This window comes from Leptonychotes weddellii, chromosome 11, assembly GCF_054177405.1.
Source record: "Leptonychotes weddellii isolate Sample4059 chromosome 11, ASM5417740v2, whole genome shotgun sequence".
NCBI lineage: Eukaryota > Metazoa > Chordata > Mammalia > Carnivora > Phocidae > Leptonychotes > Leptonychotes weddellii.
Window position 1 is genome coordinate 77,280,975 of NC_138379.1, and position 20,296 is coordinate 77,301,270.

Here is a 20,296-nt window from a genome sequence, read left to right on the forward strand (position 1 = left end):
TTAAGTGATAGTAAAGTGTTATTAATATGTGTTGTTATGATATGACATCCATTCCTCCCTACTTTCTTCTCTTTTCTTTCTTTTTCCTTCACCAAAAATGTCACCACCACTAGATTTGTGCATGTGTGCACACTGATATGTGGCAAGCACGGTGTTAATCACTTTATGTATAGAACAGAATTATTAAAAAGTTGACAGGTGTCTTTTTTCTTTTTTTCTTGCTATATACTCACTAGCGGGGGAAATCTCCTTTTTCTCTTCTCGTCTTCTCTCCAGGTCAGAGAAGCTAAGTCTTTGTATTAATTCTGGGACCTCTTCATAATCCCGCAAGCAGGATGGCTTTGTTTGAGGAGCAAATGGATGGGAGGCTGGTGCTTTGAATGGAATAGGGGAATGAGCAGCTGGAATACTGGAGGACAGTTGATTACTTTTTTTTTTCTTTCTCTCTAAGCCTGGGAGAGGGGGATGCAGGCTAGGAGGAAGAGGTGAGTGGGTATTAGGGATTTGTGTTTAGCTAGCATGCGGCTCTCTAGTGGCAGTCAGACCTTGGAAGGGGGGATGGCTGTTTGGAGGTGAGTGGAGATTGGAGAATGAACGCCACAACCTTGAAATTGTTGGCATGAGTCATCTGATTTGAGTTGAGAAGATCATTTGGGTGAACTTCTGGCGTAGAACCTGATAAAAGCTCAGGGATGGGGATGGGAGAAAATGGGACACCTGAAATAAAACTGCTTTGCAGAAAGAGAACGTCTGAGCTTAAGACAAGGATCTAAGTGTTTGCAGGTGTACACTTGTTATGCATAACATGGGGCTGGTTTTAGAAACTCCTCAAGACAGAGCCAGGCATGTTATTGAGCTCTGGGGAAAAATGGCTGTGTGACTGTGAACCGAGAGAGGTGTAGTCCTAGAACCAAAGCTCCGGACACCCAATGTGTGCAGACAGGAATCCGAACCAGCCAGAACGTCACCACAATGCCGCATCGTTGCAGTAGAAGGTAACAGTGTTAGTTAAACAAGACTCCACCTCCTCTCTATTTTGTTTTGGGAAGGGAACTGCATCTTTGGGTCTAAGACATGAACCTCACAGTTTCTTAGATATTCAAGGGTGAGAAGGTCTCAAAAAGGAGAGACTGAAATTTCTAAAAGGGGGCTTGAATGATTCACTGGAAAAAAAAAGCCATAAGGCCTCTGAGTTTATGACACAGGTATTTACAATTCATGCATTGGGGAAAACTGGGGAAGTTTTAGTATTTATGGGAGAGTATTTATGATGCTATGATGGCTTTTTTTTTTTTTTAAATATGTATTCGCCTTATTCTGTGTGGTTCTGGAGAGCAAGATAATAAAAAAGTGTCTGCGGCATGGGTGTAGGAACAGATATTCACTACTAAATCCCAGCACATGTTTTGGGCTCAATACATTTTGCAATAAATGACTGCATGCCTGCATGACAAATGAAAACATATGGATGAAACTTACAGGGAGGCAGATTTTGGATTCAGCTTATCTTTTCAATAATTTGAGTTATTCAAAAATTAAATGGACTTTGCTTGAAAGGCAGTAAAATTCTCTATCACCAGGAGTGAACCAGGAGCAGAAAGACCATTTTTCAGGGATGTGATAGAGGATTTATTCATTAGGTAATGGTTAGACCACATAACCACTGAGAGTCCTGAAAACTCAGATATGTCAGTTCTATAACTTTAAATCCAGGGGTCTTTATACAGAGACTTGGGAGAAGTATAAATAAGACTCATGAACTCAGAGAAATCTTTAAGAGGCATGTGTTCAATGGCATGTTTATTAAACAAATGCTCATGACAGATTTTCACAACAGCAACAAATGTTATTTCACTACATCAAATCTCCCTTACTAAGAAAAAAAAACAATAATCACAACGAGGTTGATGGATCTGGATGATTTTTTCATGTTTTTTCTGGGGAGCGGGGGAGTAAAACCAGTCTTCTCATTTATTTTCTTCTCTTTTCTCTTGAGCTTCACCCGATTTCATTTTCTTCACCTCCTCTCTGGCTAAGTGTCCCCGGAAGACTGCTTGGATTTTGAGAGCAGCGTTCTCCTCTTTTGCTTTTTCTTCTTCAGAAGGTTCCTTCATGGAAAGGAGAAAAATTAAGAGACTTCTTAAATATCCAATATTTTGATGCCATAAAAATAACTGCATAAATTTAATCAATATAGGGACGTAACAATCGAGATCTGTTGCTTCCTAAGGGAATTTTATATACTGTCACGTTGTGTATGTTCCAAACGGTGAGTGCCAAAATAGCAGGCATTTTGTTTTCTCATTCTTTAATATGTCTCTGCAATAAATGATCAGTGCCAACTTCCCCCCTCAAAATAGCTCCTATTTAACAGTTTCCTGAGCAATGACATTTTTTTTTGGGAAAATAAGTAAGAATCCTTGAAGCATATAAAAATGTCAAGAATAGTAAATGTGCTGTTTCAAAATAATCATGATTACATGAAATTAATTTCTTAATTTTTCAATGATTAACTCATCAGAATCATACATGTAAAGTGGACTGCCAAGGAGAAATCCTTTTAGTCCAAAAATGTCAGTTTTAGGGTGGTTGGCTGAACTTCCGTATATAGTTTTTTTTTTTTTTTTTTAATCTAGGTAGAGGGGTGCCTGGGTTGCTCAGTCCCTTGAGGATCTGGTCTTGATTTCGGTTCAGGTCATGATCTCAGGGTCCTGGGATCGAGCCCTGCATTGGGTTTCATGCTCACCAAGGAGTCTGCTTATCTCTGTCTCTCTGCTCTTCCCCCTGCCCTCTCTCTCAAATGAATAAATAAATAAAAATATTTCAAAAAAATAAAATTTAGGTATAGTTTATCTAAATTACAGACAATGAAACACACAGATCTTAAGTGTCTAACTCAATAGATAGTTTCTTTTTTTTTAAGATTTTATTTATTTATTTGTCAGAGAGAGAGAGCACAAGCAGGGGGAGCGGCAGAGGAAGAGGAGAAGCAGGTTCCCCACTGAGCAGGGAGCCTGATGGGGGGCTCGATCCCAGGGTCCTGGGATCATGACCCGAGCTGAAGGCAGACGCTTAACCGAGGTGTCCCGGTACATATTTTTTTTTTTTTTTAAAGATTTCATTTATTTATTTGTCAGAGACAAAGAGCAAGCGAGCACAAGCAAGGGGAGCGGCAGGCAGAGGGAGAAGCAGACTCCCCGCTGAGCAAGGAGCCCGAGGCAGGACTCCATCCCAGGGCCCTGGGATCATGACCTGAGCCAAAGGCAGATGCTTAACCGACTGAGCCACCCAGATGTACCGATATATAGTTTCTGATATATCATTTTAAATTATAACCGTGATACATATACATTTAAAAACTTAAATGCCAGGGCGCCTGGGTGGCTCAGTCCATTAAGCATCTGCCTTCGGCTCAGGTTATGATCCCAGGGTCCTGGGATCCAGCCCCATGTCGGGCTCTCTGCTCAGCAGGAACCTGCTTCTCTCTCTCCCTGCCACTCCCCCTGCTTGTACTCTCTCTCTGTCAAATAAATAAATAAAATCTTAAAAAAAAATTTAAAAAATGAAAACTTAAATGCTACTCGTAGTGAAAGTTTTCTCCCCCTTTCCAAATCTACTCCTAAGATGTAAGCATTATTATGGATTGAGTATATATAACTTTCCAAAATTTCTCTGTATAAAAAGTATTCTTATGGGTATATACATGGCTTTTTATTTTAAAAATGAGATCATACTAATTATAATGTTCCCAACTACTTTTTCCTTGGTAACTATGTATCTTGGTTCTCTTTTCTATTATTATTCAGTATGTAACTCTGCCTATTCTTCTTCTTTTATGACACCATTGTATTACATTGTACTAATGATTTGTACTTGATTTATCTACTCGGTCTCCTGTTGATGGACCTTTGGATTGTTTACACCCTTCACCCCATTAAAAAAACAATGAGGCAAATCTAGCTTTCAAACTTCTCAATGCAAACAGAATGGTATTAAACCCTCTGAGATGATGCCCCAGTATGGGCAAATGAATTATAATGAAGTTGGAAATCAGTGAGATCTCAACTCAAAGTCATGAAAAGCTGAGTAAGGGCAACTACTAAAGATGTAAGGAAATGACTCCTTTTCTTCCCTGACCTCCCACTGCATCTTATGGCAATGTTAGGCCGATTAGGTTGTATGGATATAATTCTGGAATAATTTGTAAAGGTATAGTGTAGGGAGAAGTTATGCCCTCAACTGGGTAGGAGGTAAGGTATTCCTTGAAGGGGATACCTGCTTTGGGTGTCAATTAATGGGTGACTAACTGGGACATTAAAACATGAAAAGGAACTCATAAGTTTGGCCTTCAGCACTGTCGAGAGTGAGTTCTTTCTCATTAGGCTTGAGTCTGGTCTGTGAAGAATATTGATAGTGATATGCTGGTAAATGTTTATATATAGACTCCCTAGAAAAAAAGTCTGATTTGCAGTATTGGCCATGATCTTCATACTCCTACCATGGCTGATTTCAAGCTACCAAGCAGACATTATTGATCTTGGGTTGTATAGAGATGTGCACAATTGTCTCTTGAGAGCTGGATCTAGCACACTACTGAAAGTAGGTATCTTTGAAGGTGGACCCTACTCAGGTCTTTATTGCTTAGATGTAGGCTGCTAGGCAGGAAGTCATTTTGTAGACAGCAGTGCATGGAAGGTGAATATGACACATTGTGTGAAGCCATTCTGTTTGGTGGTATGTGATTCTCAGTGAGTTTCCTTTTGTTATCTCTGAACCTTTGCCACTCTGTGGTGGTGAGAGCATCAATTAGTGAAAAATCCTCAAAGTGGAAAGTGAATCTGAAGGATGAAGACTGAGGCGGTGAGTTCTGTCCATGTTTCCCCTTGGGGAGATTTCCCCACCCATTGACAGTCTTGGAAAAAAAGATTTTATTTTTAAGGGGAAGAAGGAGTTTTCCTTTATGATAGGCATAGCTAAAAATGATCCACCAGTTAGTTTATCATGATGCTAGTTATCTAGAAAGCAAAATCATAATTTTAGCAATATGGATAACAGACTGGATTCATATTTGGAGTACAATTTTAAATTGAGTGATATGATTCTTGTAGGAATCTAATAGTATATGGAAAACATAACTTACTAAGGCTGTGACTGGTGTCTCATCCTCTTTCACAGGTGTGTGAGACTTTTCTTTTTCAGACTCACAATTCTCAGGTGATTCATGATCCTGGAAGAGGGGTGACAGGGCCAAACAGGCAATATTCCAAAACAGTAAAGTCTTGGATCAAACTGCTTCAAGTCATTAAATATTGCTGTATGTTATTGAGAAGTAGTAGGAATTAAATACCCACTGATTTTTTTTTTTAAAAAAAGGGAAGTAGGTTGGAAAAAAAAGAGAAATAAATGAAAACTCACAAGGGAATATGCATAAACAAATATAACCAAGGAATCGGTGAAAAATGTTTGATTTTTTGTTTTTGGAATGTGTGCAACATTATCTCATATGCAAAACAAGCTATTGTCTTATACTAAAAGTTGTTAAGATGCTGTAATGAATCTTGAACAAAGTATAAAAAAGAAGTGCTGTTAGTTTTTAAAAAAAGAGCAAAATGTATGCCACTGTGTCCCGTAGTGTGAGGTCAAGTTGACTTTTTAAAGAAGTCTGTAGATTAAAAACCATGTCAAAGAGGTGAGTTCTGCTTTGGGGAACCATTTAAGTAAAAAAGGGAAATCAGCTCTGCCTATTTTGACATGGTTATTGAAATCTTCCACCAAAATGGAGGCATTGCTAATTCACAACCTATGGGAAGAGTTTCTTTAATCCATAAAACAGAAATTTGAAGACATATAAGCTAATTAAGTAAAGCCTTTAGAATTCAGAAGAGTTGAAAAAAAAAAAACAAAAACAAACCACCCTGAAATTGCTATGTGACACAAAGATTTAAAACTTTTTGACATTATTCCTTTGATTGAAATAAAACATGAACACAGAGAATCTTGTTAAAAGACTAGATGGAAACAAACTAAACACCCCCATATCTGGCAGGCACAAATGGATGGAACTTCACTTTTGAACTCATGGAATAAGTGACAGGTATTTCCCCAGGAAATTCCCCAAATCTACTGGGGAACACCATCAAAACTTGAACTTGGCTAATTCCTTTTAATTCTAATATCTGATGGTACTTTGTGGCTAATGTATTATCTCAGTTGTCTAGAAGAGTGCTTCTCAGACTTGAATGTACCTACAAGTTACTTTGGGGAGCTTTTTAAAGTTCAGCTTCCAACTTGCAGACCTGGAGTAGGGCCTGAGACAGAATTTCCATCAAGTTCCCAGTTAGTGGATGCCAATGATGCAGGGTCGCACACAGCCTTTCTCAGCCAGTGTTCCTCTTCTGGACCACAGAACACAGAATGATTTGAGTGACTATTCTCTCAGTTCTCTCAAGGATGGTACATAATTAGAGTCATTCTAGGAACAAAGGAGGAACACTGATTCCTTACATGCAATGAGCACCTTTGGCTTAGGGCTTAATTATTTTGACGAACCTTGGCTGAAAAAGGCTGATTCTAAGAATGCTGCTAAAGAGAAGGTAGGTTCAGTCTCTGAACAGATTAGCTTTGTAGAAAAAACTCTACCATTATGAATTTAAATTCTAATCAGGCTTTTGTAAGATGTCAATGATGATGAAACAACTAGATAAATGGTGTTTTATGAAATGCCATTCATTAATTCAACAAATATTTATTGAGGATCTGCTATTGCTAAGCATTGGGATACCCAATACAATCTGAAGAATAAATGAGGGTAATTATTCTGTAACTTTCAAGTACATTCTTCCTGTTGATCACCTTTCAATTTCAGCTAAGCATCTGTCCACGATTCAGATACTTTAGAAAAAAATTTCTTGTCAGAAAGAACAGCATAATTAAAAAGGTTTAATAAGATATTTGTGATGCCTTTCATGATGTTCATGATTCTGGGGAGATTGCAATATTCTCTGTTTTGGAGATAGGGAGAAGAAAATAACCAAATCCACAAGTTTCATGGGACCATACCTTGAATGCATGGTTGTTATAGAAGCGGTCATCTACCTTAGTCCCCCATTCTGCTGGGTCAAAGTTGGTTTCTAAATAATAAAAATATAATAATTTCAGACTTATTTTGAGTCCATTAAAGTAAATCCAGAATAGTAACACAAAACAAGTTTTCTTTTTCAAACCACAAGTTCTTTACTGCCAGCTGAAAATCTTATTATGTACATAGCCTAACACTGTAAACATAAGCAGTGATCACAGAATATATGATGATGAATTAAACATTAGATGAGCCCTTGGGGATATTTAGAAAGGCAGTAAAGAAACATAATTGCTGCCTTCGTAGAATTTATAATAAAATGGGAGAGAGAGAGAGAACGAATGCCAATACTTAAATATAAATACAGAAACTCATAAACATGTATCAGTAAACACAGGAAAATGTATAAATGCTAAACAGCAAGGAAGTTTGGAAAAGTAAAGAATGGGAGAGGTTTTTAAAAAATGAGGCATATTATGTAGTCAGTAGACATAGACAGGCAGAAGTATTTATATTTAAGCAGAATTTTTCTTTAACTTTCCATTATAAACAATTTCAAACTTAGAAAGTAGAGAGAATAATATAACAAATTCTCATGTGCACACTACTCAGATTCAATAATTATAAACTCATGATTTATCTTATTTTATCTGTAGCTTCACTCAATTACCCACACTTTCTTCTGATTATTTTCAAGCCAGTTCTAGGCACCCTATTGTTTTATCTACAAATAGTTATTTTAGTGTGTATCTCTAAGATATAAAGCCACAATACCATTATCACATCTAAAAATACTAACAATAATGCCTTAATATCAGCTATCCAAATTTCCTCTATTGTCTAATATATTCTTTGCTTATTTTTTTTTTTACTGTTGATTTGTTCAAATCAAAACCCAAACAGTGGGCACACACAGCCTTTTCCATCTCTTTTAATTGAAAGAGATTTTCACCTATCTCCCAGCCCACATTTTTTCCTTGCAATGTTTTTGTTGAGGAAATTGGATCATTTTTCCTTTGGAGTTTTCCACAGTTTAGATATTTCTGATTCCATTCCCGTGAGGACTTTTAACAAGTTCCTTTGCTTTTGAATTTCCTGTAGCTGATTCAGGATTTATTTATTTATTTATTTATTTGGCAAGCATACTTTATAGAAAGTTCAGTGTAATTGTCAGGATATACATAATATCTGGTTGTCTCTCTTTTTATAATCTTTAAGGGCCCATTGATGATGACTGCTTAGATCACTTCTTTAGGGGTTGCAAAATGGCAATGTTCTTATTTGATCAGTACTTCTTTATTTCTGGAATAATCAGTAAAGAAAAACTTACCCATATCAACTATTGGTTACCCTGACATACAGTTCGTACAGAAAAGGCAGGTTAAAGGTTTGATTCTTTCCCTTTATTGACCAGTTTACAGAATAATCAGTTGGTTCCTTAGGATCCTCTTAAGGAGGTTTTATTTGTTTGTTTGTTTTGATCATTATGAACAAATGAATATTTAAGAAATTGGATCAACTTCAATCCATTACATTTATTATTCTTCTCGATGCTCTAATTGTCCAAAATTGGCCATTAGGAGCTCATTCAGGTGTTCAGATGCTCCTTAGTCCTTTGGAAACAGCTCTAGTAATCTTTTATAGTTTCCTTATTTTCTGGTATGGTAAGATGTTCAGGCTTAACTTGCATATTTCCTGACCAATTCACAGAATTAGGTAGTTCTCTAAGAAGCCTTGGTTCCTGGGAAATGGTAGCTAGAGGCCACAGTCTAGAGGCTAGGTGCTCACTGGTACTGGGTCATTGCTTTGTGGCCTTTTAAAATATGCATAGAGTTAGAAAACATTTTTTTTTTATTTTTAAAGAGAAAATATATTGAGGTCACACTGATATTTTTCTGTTCAAATTTAGGATTACAGGATTTTATTAACTTCCTTCATTTTTATATCTGTTTGTAATTTTTCTTATGCTAAAAATCTTATTCCTAATAATAGTAGGATAGTGACTTATTTGCTATGTCCTACAGTGTATAAAAACTATAATTATACTATAATTATAATTATACTATGATATTATTAACAATGATTACTGAAAACAATTCAAGACTTTTTAACTTCATTTTGTCTTTAGGCTATATCCACTAGGGATGTACAGTCAAATTACTGTGTTATAAAGTCACTTGAAATAATTCTTTTCTGTGTGGTTATGTCTACCCATTCAATACTAGCTACGTTTGTTTCACTTTGCTTCTAAACTTTAGAGCTTGCTTAACAATTTTAAAATTTATTTCCACTTTAAACTATGTTAAACATTTATGATTTTGAATTCAAGATATATTCAGAGAAGTCTAGCTTCTGTCCTGTTCCCTCCACTCTGTTACTTCTCCTTCAGATGTAAATGTAAATTTTTAAAAGACTTATTTTTCCATTTAAAAATATAAATGAATACCTATATATTCGTATTCACACCCCTTTGTTAGATAATTGGTAGCATACTAAGCATACTTTTTTTCTTTTTGTTAAAGATTTTATTTATTTGAAAGAGAGAGTGAGCGAGAGAGAGAGACAGAGAGCGCGGGAGCGCGCGCATGAGTGGGGTGAATGGCAGAGGGAGAAACAGGCTCTCCACTGAGCAGGGAGCCTGATGCAGGGCTTGATCCCGGGACTCCGTGATCATGACCTGAGCTGAAGGTAGATGCTTAACCCACTGAGCCACCCAGGCGCCCCTAAACATACTTTTTTCCTACCTTACTTTTTTCACCCAATATATCCTGAAGATCACTCCATAGCAACATATAGAGATCTTCCTCATTCTGGTTTTGTTCGTTTGTTTTACAGTTGTATATAATTCCACTGTGTGGATGTCCTCTAGTTTATTCAACAAATCCCCTATGACGGATATTTGGATTGTTTCCTCGAATAATGAAGAAATGAAAAGGGTAGAAGTTGAATTTCTATGTCAAATTCTCTTCCTTGGTGTTATTATCATTTTGTGTCTCCTCCAGCAATGTATATGACTGTTATTTCCTCTCTAGCCTTGTTGGAATAAATTGGCAAACTTTTGGCTTTTTGCCAGTCTGATGGGGGGTGGGGGTGGGTAGTGGTCCTCACTGTAGTTTTGATTTGGGCTTCTGTTGTTATGGGTTAATTTTAGTATGTTCTCATATGTTAAGGGCCATTTGCATTTTTTGTGTGTTTTGCTCGTATCTCTTGACCATTGTTTTCTATAAGGTTATTAGTTTTTTCTTCAGTATTTTTACAAGCCTTTAGTTATTATGTTTATTAACCCATTGTGATATAAATTACAAATATTTTTCCTCAGTTTGTCATTTGTAGTTTCATTTTTCTTATGGTGATTTTGTCATGTAAAAGTTTACTTTTACGTAGTCAATCTTATCAGTCTTTTTCCCTAATTGCTTTTGAATAAGTAAATATAGCTACTTGGCTAGCAAAATTTTTTCCTCTTTTATATTACAGAGAAATTCACCCATGTTTCCATCTAGTATTTGTATGGTTTCATGAAAAAAATAATTTAAATCTTCAGTCAGTTTGGAACTTACCCTGGTGTATGATGTAAGGAAAAGATCCAATTTTATCTTTTTCTATCTTTATCTCAACATCATTTAATAAAAAGTCTACCTTTTCCCTAGTGATTTCAGATACTACTTAAATCAAATGCTAACACGTTTTCTGTCAGAAAAATCAAAATTAGGACTAATAATTACCTATGAAGAATGCTGGCCAGGGAGTTCTTGCATTGTGTGAGAGACAGGGCTAGAGGACTTTTTTCTTCCCTTTTAGAGACTACATTGTGATACTTGTATCAGTTGGATAATTCGCCTTTGGTTTGCATGAGTGGAAATGGGTATGGTGCTTCAAAGTTTTTCAAATAGTTTTGTCTAGTTTTTAATAGTTAGAGACTAGTATTCTGAGACCATTAATCTGAATCACCAATTTCTTTAATTATCATGATCCACTAACAATGACTCAAACGTTTTTGTAATGGGACATTTCTGAGATCTAAAATTAAATAAATGACTAAAGACCTTTTACTCATGAATTTGTAAAATTAATGTTATAATAACAAAATTAAATTAATGTTCATTATAATTCACTTCTTACCCTAAAAGATTTCTCTTAATAGCTTTTTAGTGGCACATAAGTTTCAAATTGTGCAACAAATATTCACACTGACTGGATATGGAAAAGACCAGCAACATTCAGGAAATTGGCAGAGATTCTGAGCTCTGCCAGGGTTGAGCAAAGAAGACAAGATGGTGGAGCTGTGCAGTGTGTATGGGGGTTGCTTCATTTCAAACCTGTGGGAGGTTTCCTTCTTCTGGAAAATGATTTGAAATCAAATGCTTACTTACTTGTAGTTACTTCTAGTCACCTTTACCACTTTGTTGGAATGATGGAAACAGTTTATACAAAATGGTTGTTCTAGTCAAGAAGGGGTTTTTAAATAGAAATGTATAGCTGTAATAATTCCCATTTTGACTACTGGATCAGGTCTTGATAGTTATGAACCTTCAAGGCTGGGAATTTGGACATTTTATTTCTGGAAGTGAAGAAACTACTTTGGCTCTCAGCCAAAGAGTCACTGTTAGTATGAATCTGGGCAGGATGGGACCTTGGGAGAATAGAGAAAAGATATAAATTACCTTCTCAAGCTGGAATTTCATTTTTTATTTTTTAAGTAGGCTCCACACCCGGTGTGGAGCCCAGTGTGGGGCTTGAGTTCATGACCCCAAGACCAAGACCTGAGCCAAAATCAAGAGTCAGATGCTTAACTGGCTGAGCCACCCAGGCACCCCTGGAATTTCACTTTAAAAGCAGTGTTTCTCTGTGACTTTTTGCAGACTAGTTTCACATACCCCAGCAAATACTAATCTATTTAATCTAAGGAGCATAGAATTATTTTTTACAACACTTATAATACTTTCAAGAAAGAAGAGTCACCATGTAAAGAAAACCACAAACTCTCCTCCCAGGAGGACTAGACAGTCAACTGCCTGGCATGCATTGGAACAGCCTGTTGGAAAATGGAGAGTTAGACTGGATGATCTCTTGAGGTTTCCTTCCACCCAGTGTGTCCATGAAGTATACAATGAAGAAGGTCTGTGTAATCAACTGGTAATCTTCAATAATGTGAAATAACGTGATTTAAGAGAACCTGTCATAAAGGCACATGTTTTCAATAGCAAGAACTGTTACTTGAAGCTACCTGCCTCATAAAGACTTTCTATGGAATGAGGATGGTCTTAAGCCAGTTTCACCATAACCAAATGCTTATTCTCTTACTTAAAAAAAAAAATGCCTATTTTAAAAAAGCTTACTCTCTCGTTTCTCTAGAAGATTTTCAAAATATGCTGCTGCAAAAGCTGGTATATTTTCTGGTTGCTCCCTCAGAATCTCGCGTGTCAGCCCTTCAAGAAGATTCCCAAATCCTTGTGGAATTCGGTAGTGGGTGTTGGAGAATGGAATCGACATCTCCTTGTAAGGAACTGCCTGTTGTACCTAGAGATGCATTAGAGAGTACTGTCTTTAAATTTGTCTGATTTTATTTATATAATCACAATGATGACAACAAAGTATTCCTGAGCCCCAAATTTTCTGGACTTCAATTCTTTCCCCTGAACACAACCCCAATCCATCATTTCTTCGAGTTTTGAACTCTCCATTATTAATTAGAATCTTACAAATACAGACTCATTTACTAGGCCAAGTCATTTTTTTTAAATTACAAAAATCACAGATTTTTCACTATAACACTAAGTACTTTTTCTCTCTTTCCCTCTTGCCTTTAAAAGGTGAGGGTAATTTCTGCTATCCCACAGGAACTCAGAGAGAAGCATTGTTAAAAATTCATCATAAATCGCTGAGAAGACACTGTTTGGGGTCTAAAATTAAAAAAAAACTGAATTAAGAACTAATCTTGGTTCTAGAAATTACTCTAATTTGTTGAATGAAGAAGTTTAACACTTAGTCTTGCCCTTTGCTTCCACTTCGGGAGCATGACCTACAAAGCTCCGAAGCACTTACATACTCTGAAAGGGGCAGCAGGGTTAGAGGGGGGCGGAGGCAAGGTCATGATTTTGCAGTCCTAGCGTCCAAGATTTTGGGATTCTTGTGTTTTCTGGTTTTGTCTTGACCAGGTCTTATCTTCCTGTCTTGGAATACAAGGACTGGATTAAGGATAGCTGCCAAGCAGCGGGTTGAGCTGCTGAGTGTGGCAACGACACTCAGGGACCTGGCCTTTTTGTGAAGGTGTCAATTTTTTGACAAGTCCACAAGCCGTGGGAGGGGTCTAGGTGAGGGACTAGATGGTTTAATGAGGCCCAATGTGTGGAGGATGTTTTTCTGTTTTTGAGGGAACAGGAGATGAGGCATTGAGTCATTCTAGGGTTGTGAGAAGGACAGGTAACACCCTGAACCAGTCAGGGGAGTGGAGGGCGGTTGGAGGGGGAGCACCGGTCTATCGGGCGGCGGGACGTCGAGGATCTGGGATTTCAGACTCTCCCGCAGAATGGGCTGCCTTGGCGCCCAATCTGCCCTCGCGATCCCGGAATGTGTCTGGGATCCTGAGAGAATGCGAGAGGCAAAGGAAAAAGGCGAGGTCTCGGATCTGGAGAGGAAGTGGGGTAAACCGCCTCACCTCTTCGTTCTCTCAGAGCTGGTGCAGATGGTTCCAGTTGTTATTTCTCGTTGCTGGGTAACCGTTTTTTGTTTTTGTTTTTTTTTAATTCAACTACGGCGGCCGGGAAGGGGGAGGCACGGCCTCGCCCGGCGGCCACGGACCGTCTTCGCGACCGAACGGCTTGGGAGGGGTGGAGCCAGGCCTCCCCGCCCCGCGCAGGCCCCGCCCACGACCCCGGCCCCGCCTGGAGTCCGCGCCCGGAGTTCCGCACCCGGGTGTCGGATCCTCGCCAACATGGTAGTACCGGGATTTGTGTGTGGGCTGGTCCTGCCTTTAATCCTGCCGGCCGGCACAAGTGCAGGTGAGGCGGCCCGGCTCGGCCCAGGCCCTGCCGGTCAGCCTGCGCGGGCTCCGAGATCCCGCGTCCTCTGCCGGACGCGCGAACCGCGGCCCCGGAGCCGGCCTCCTGACCCGGGCCTAGGCCGCAGGGGTCTGCTGGGCGGGAGTTCCGGCCGGTGCGCTTCCTCCACGCCCTTGCACCGTCGTCCTGATGCCCGGTGTGGCGCAGAGGGAGATTGGGTGTGTCTGAGTGGGGAGGCCCAAATGTCCCAGACCGAGGCCTTTGGGGTCTTTGAATAGTCGCAGGGGAAGTCGAAGGGGGGTGTGTGTGTGTGTGAAGCTAGTTAGATAGTATTTGGAAACAGGTGATTGAGTCATCCACAACATTTCCCTGCTGCCCCCTCAGCAGTACCCTTGGGGAGGGTTTGCTTCAAGCTTGGTTCCTTGGGGGAATTATATTTGACTAGTTTAAGTGGTGATTAGGATTAGGAAATACAACCCCCTCACTAGCTCAGAGTATTTAAGGCTTAGCTTTGATTTCTGGCGCAGCTTACAGATATCGGTGGTGGGATAATAGGCGTGGCATTGGGGAGGAGGGTGACTCACTTTGACTACTGTCCAGGGCAGATCCTGTCATTTGAATACTCCAGGCTGGACACTGAGCCACAACCATGGAGAACCAGAAGGTGGAATCTGCCCGCTAATGCCAAGTAAAATGATAATGCTGCACCTACTGTTTCCTTCAAACCATTCAAATAGTGGACCCCAAAGATCCCTGCTAAGAAATGAAAGTTGAAGTGAGAATGGGGACAGGGTGCAGAAAAATGACTGTTGCTATACCTGAGAACCCAAAAGTACCCAGACTGAGACCAACTGTGGCCCATCAGTAGTGTCTCAGGCTTTAACAGAAGTGTAGACCAGCAGCACTCTGCATAGCACTTTGACTCTCATCCCCACTCAGTGACTTTTGAGTCCAGCATATGAGAGGAGAGTAGGGCCATTCTTTTATTAATTTTTCTGTTAAAGGCTGTTAACTTTAATGCCAGTACAGTGTTCTGTCTTCACTTTTGGGTCTTCCCGTTACATTACTTGCATTAACAATGACTTTTTCATTAATGCTTTAAATTTTCTTTCCTTCTTGTTTGGTTGCATATCTTGGCATCTTTCTTTCCAGTCGTTCCCCCTGTGCCCATGTTGACTGTGTAATATTTGAAATGTATAAAAATACATGAGCAATGAAACAAGAAAATGAATACCCAAGGGGCTGCACCCAACTTAAGAACTAGAACAGTGCATTTTATTGAGACTCTCTGGATGTTTCTCTCCAGTGCATCCACCAGGTCGTCACCAGAAGTAACTTAACCACTGTCCTAATTTTGTCAGTCTACTTTTAATGACTACTTTTAACTTCCCCAGAATGCTAATTCCTGTTTTCCACTCCAACACCCAAATGGAGGAAAAATTAAAGACCTAAAAAAAAAAAAAAAAATTCAAATGCTAAGTGTCTTGTGTTTGACAAAAAGAATGAGCAGTCCTGCGTCCTTTCCTATTCTCCTATTTTGTCCATTGCTCAATTCCTTGGTAATGTTCCACTGTCTACTCTTATCGGCTTGGAATGTGAGCTTTATAAGGGCAGGGAATATGACTTTTTTTTTTTTTTTAATTTACCACCAGTATCTAACTGCAGCAGAGTGGAAATTGCAGTAACTTTGGAATCAGGTGGCTTGGTTTCTAGTCCTGTCATAAACTACCTATGTGATTTCAGGTCGGTCAAAGGAGTTGACGTATGCTTAACACTGTGCCTGCCCCAAGTAAGCTCCCCAGTAAAACGTAAGCTCCCTGCTGCTAGCAGGGATTTTTGTCTGTTTTTTTTTTTTTTTTTCTTTCTTTTTCTTACTGTTACAGCCTCAATGCTTAAAGTGGTGCCTGACACACAGTAGGCATCAATAAATATTTGTCGAATTAATTAATATGCAAGCTATTAACCTCAATTACCTAAACTAGCCGGGTGTTAGTCTGTTGATCATGATTGTACGTAGGGGTGTGAAAGATTCTCTCTACCTTTAAAATTCTTTAACGCAGAATAGAGCCAGGCACAAGGAGGTCCAGTAAGTGTGTGTCGGCGAAAACAGACGGACTTGGAAAGACGTGTCCCCAGCCTGGAAGACAATGGCTGCACTCAGAGCGCCCTTTATTTCCGCAGGCTCATCTGGGAGCAGACAGCCAGTTTCCTTCACTCTGTACCCCCCCCACTCCCGTCTCTGCTTAGCTCTTAGCCCTTTAGTTTCCAGTTTTTGTTCCATATGAAGTACCTACCCAAGACTAGGCCCTCCCACACATGTGCCTCTCCCCTTCCCTCCAGCATGCTGCCAACCTGCTTATGCAATTGTGCGGTGTTAGAGTCTCTTCTTAGAGCATTTTGCTTGTGGTAGCTGTGCATCTCCAGCCCATTATACAGCCTTCTGGATGATCTTTGGTTGTCATGTCGGTTTTTTGATGGAACTAAAACTCATGAGAGAGGGAGAGCAGAGGATGTTTAGCGACTGGGCTGTTATTCACAGCACAGGATAAATAGGCTACCAGATCTGTGTAGGAGACCCCATTAACTCTACTGCCCTGTTAAGCGTAGCCTAAGGGGCCATCCTTATTGGTAGCTTCCAGGGAGGAAAATGTCAACCTTGTTAGTTCTCATTCTCTTTCCTGCCTATCATTTTTGTTTAAAGCCCTTAAAAAAAAATCTTAACTTTGTTAATTATTTTCTTCTAGGGATTTTAGTCTGTTTTGTTCAGACAAATTGGGACATAACTTAAGAAGTTTTTTTTTTTCCCCTTGTTAAGTTTTGATGAGGAACTCACTGGGATAATTTGGATAGATGCTTGTTATTAATAAAATACTTCAATATAGGCTGCATGTTAAAAATAGGAATGATCTCGTTAAAGTGAGTTCTTATTCAGTCTTGTTAGTGACTCTAGAATAGAATCTACAGTTTCAAGTGCTCTCCTTGTGCTTTTTATATAATTTAGCTTGTGAAATGGGTAAAATTGAGATGGAAGACCTTCGTTCTGACATTTTGACCTTCTATTTCTCACTGACCTTATTATTTCATCTTATTTATCTGTATTTACCTTAGAAGGAAGGAGACATTGCAGATATTCATAAATGCTTATTTAGAATTTTCAGTGGGTTGTCAAAAAAAAAACCACAGTAAGGGGAATTATTTGTGGGAAATCGACACTGGTAGGATGCAAAAGGGGAGATAAAGAGTGGGGGGAAAGATAGGGAAGGCTGTGTTGGAGAGTGGCAGGTTTCTTTATTCCCAGCAACAAGGAGTGGGCGTGGTAATGGAAAGTAGGGGAAGGAAGTGGTTTATTTTTCTCATAAATACCATCTGTGGGGTGTATAAGAGGAGCGTGTTAGCAATTGGGGGGGGGGAGAGAGGGAAGCATCAGGGCCAAGCCCAAGGGCAAAGGCAGGTCAAGAGCTCTGAGGGGGAGGAGGCTGGTGGCACATTGGTTGCCCTAGGCTCTTTGAGTTTTCCTTTTATTGGTCACCGTGTACTATGCTGCATATCTTTGGCAACTGTTCTTGTTAGGTCACTCACCTAATTAGAAGGAATAAGATCTAGTTTTAGAAGATGAAAAGGACTGGATATATTCAAATTGCCCTGTATAAAGACTTTATGTTCCTTGCTGTTTAAGCAGCTTCAACTGGTGATGAATGTCCCGATGATGCTCTTCTAAGTGTTTGTTACATTTTTTAGATGTTGGTTTTCGCTTCGCCTCATACATCAATAATTACATGGTGCTGCAGAAGGAGCCTGCCGGGGCAGTGATTTGGGGCTATGGCACATCGGGGGCCACCGTGACGGTGACTCTGTACCAACAGCAGGAAGCCATCATGAAGAAAGTGACAAGTGTGAAAGGTAAGGCCGCTGGTCCTTTGTTCAGCTTTTGTCTTCTTCTGCCACCTGCTGGATAATCTGGAAATGAATGCTTAGGCTCCCGCTCAGGTTATCCCAGTCATCCATTTATTCATCCATCCATAAAAATTTGAGTATTTACCATGTGTTGGGCCCTGGGGATACAAAGGAAATCAAGACAGAGTCAAAGTCCCTGCCCTCCAGGATCTCATGGAATAATGGGAATAGACACCAAGTCATCAAGTGCAGCGTGATCAATACTATGAAGCAGGTGTTATATATGGTATCATGGGATGCAGAAGAGAAACATCTAACTCAGATTGGATGGTAAGAGATGGTTTCCACAGAAGGTGCCATTTGAACTGAACCGTAAATGGAGAGGCGGTATGGAGGAGGGCTGAAGAACCTAGGCTCTGGATTCCTGGCTTCAGGTTCTGACTCTGTCATGTTATGACTATATAACCTCGGGCATGTTATTTAATGTCTCTGAGTCACAATTTCCTTATTTGTAAAGTGGAGATAATAATGATATTTAGGATTAGTGTGAGGATTACATGAGTTAACACGTGTAAAGTACTTAGAACGGTGCCAGGCACATAGGAAGTACTGAATAAATGTTAGCTGCCACTATTATTATTATTATTGTATTTAGTCAGTCAAATATTTATCAAGTGATACAGTAATTAGCAAGATAGATGTGGTCTCTCTCTAAGGAAGCTTACAGATTAGGGGAGGAGAGAGAAAAATAATAATTGATGACAGGTGAGTGCGTTAGGTGCCACAGTCTAGAAGTGCAGTGTGCTCTGGGAGTGCTTAGGAGAGAGAATTCACTTAGCCTAAGGTTTATCTTTAAAGATGGGTAGGGCAAACCAGGTAGGGGGCATAGCCTGGACGGAAGCATGGAGGCACGAGTGAGCACGGGTCCTTGGAGAAATGGCAAGCAGGGTGGTGGGCTTGAGCACCGGGGTATGCGCCTGCCGGCGGACGAAGGTTGGAAATGCAGGAACGCTTGTCTGTCACTGCTAAGGAGTGTATATTCTGATTGGGATTTTTGGGTTTGAAGTAGCAAAATAACTCAGTCGGATTTGTATTTTGATGACCCTGGCAGCACTGTGGAAAGTGGATTGGAGATCAGTAGGAGTAGAGGTGGTGGGCTAAAGGTGGTGGGCACTGTTAGCCAGTTATTATGAGATTCAGGCAATAGACAGTGAAGGCCTGACCCGAGATAGTGGCCGCAAGGATGTTCAAGAAGGTGAGAACCAGAAGCCTCCATGGGCAGACAGGTCCTACAAAGGATTCTCTGTCCAGAAGAGAGAAAGCTGTGTAAGATAGCACGGGGAGGAGCGTAGCTGGAAGTTACTAGAGGCAGGAGGCCACAGTCAGGGCTGGGTCAAGTGGAGACTGGGTCCGATCTCCGTCAGAGGTAGCGATATAGTTGTGGGGTGTGGAAGGTGAGAGACAGGTGGGGAAGGAGGCTACTCTGGAGAGCAGTGCGGTGAATGTGGGAGTTGGTGGTTGGAGCAGCGACTTGAGTATATACGACCAGGAAGCTTGTGGACATTCTTTTGGCCCTTGAAAACAAAGATTGCCTAATCAGTTCTGTCAACATCCAGTTGAGAGTGATCCAAACCCTGGTGCAGGCTCTTTGAAATTCATTTCCATTCAACAGACATTTTTAACTACTGTGTACCAGCCACAGATGCAAGGTGAGTGCTTCCAGTTCTTGGATTGTAACACTGTTTGAGGTAAGAATGTTACTGGGTGAGACTAGAAGAGTTAAAAGGGAAGCTTAAGCTGATTGAGAAGTTGTTCTCTGTTAGATTTAAATGCTGCTGGTGGCCTGTAGGATAAAATGAAGATGAGTTCAATTCAACAGATGAGCAGTTCTTTCTTTTTGTGTTTTGTCTATCTCAGAAATTAACAGCACAGAGTGTAAATACTGGTAATCTCAGTAAATGATGTCGATTTAGAAGTCCAAAGAACCGCTGTAGTTTAAATACAATAAATAGGATTTCCTTGGTGCCAATAATTAACATACCAATAAATATTTAGGAGACAGAGACTAAATAGTACTCTAATGGCAGATACAGAAGATGTGTGTGTGTGTATGCATATATATACGTATATACATATGTATGTGTGTGTACATATATATATATATATATACTTTATATATGTTTATTAGGCTCTCCACATTTGCTTGGTACAAAAGAAAGGTATTTATTTATTTATTTCTAATTTTTATTGTTATGTTAATCACCATACATTACATCATTAGTTTTTGATGTAGTGTTCCATGATTCATTGTTTGTGCATAACACCC

The 20,296-nt window shown here is 39.7% G+C and overlaps 2 protein-coding genes across 10 annotated transcripts in view; one reads left to right on the forward strand and one right to left on the reverse strand.

The window, feature by feature from the left end:
• Window positions 1–1,768: 1,768 nt before the first annotated feature.
• SPA17 (sperm autoantigenic protein 17) lies at window positions 1,769–13,906 on the reverse strand. The gene is made up of 5 exons (XM_081799230.1): window positions 13,734–13,906; window positions 12,415–12,595; window positions 7,060–7,130; window positions 5,141–5,227; window positions 1,769–2,108 (listed from the first exon to the last, which is right to left on the reverse strand). Exons 2-5 carry the CDS (start codon window positions 12,566–12,568, stop codon window positions 1,968–1,970), a joined length of 453 nt encoding a protein of 150 aa, XP_081655356.1. The 5' UTR covers window positions 12,569–12,595; window positions 13,734–13,906; the 3' UTR covers window positions 1,769–1,967.
• A 39-nt stretch (window positions 13,907–13,945) lies between these two features.
• The window catches only part of SIAE (sialic acid acetylesterase), a 127,356-nt gene continuing 121,005 nt past the window's right edge, over window positions 13,946–20,296 (forward strand). For 8 of the 9 annotated variants that reach the window (XM_081799227.1, XM_081799226.1, XM_081799225.1 and 5 more), the window contains exons 1-2: window positions 13,946–14,076; window positions 17,815–17,976. In XM_081799227.1, the coding sequence (XP_081655353.1) occupies window positions 14,010–14,076; window positions 17,815–17,976 (229 nt within the window). In that variant the 5' untranslated portion in view covers window positions 13,946–14,009. Of the gene's footprint in view, window positions 14,077–15,865; window positions 15,885–17,814; window positions 17,977–20,296 lie in introns of those variants that run through there. The other variant, XM_081799221.1, reaches the window with a different exon arrangement.

What these genes read in the sequence shown, in the direction of transcription:
- SPA17 (XM_081799230.1), bottom strand. Translation starts at nt 12,568, where the DNA reads ATGTCGATTCCATTCTCCAACACCCACTACCGAATTCCACAAGGATTT. An exon ending in TCTTCTAGAGAAACGAGAGA is followed by an intron (nt 7,131 to 12,414) that starts GTAAGCTTTTTT and finishes TTTATTATTTAG; the next exon opens with AAACCAACTTTGACCCAGCA. An exon ending in ATAACAACCATGCATTCAAG is followed by an intron (nt 5,228 to 7,059) that starts GTATGGTCCCAT and finishes CCCCTCTTCCAG; the next exon opens with GATCATGAATCACCTGAGAA.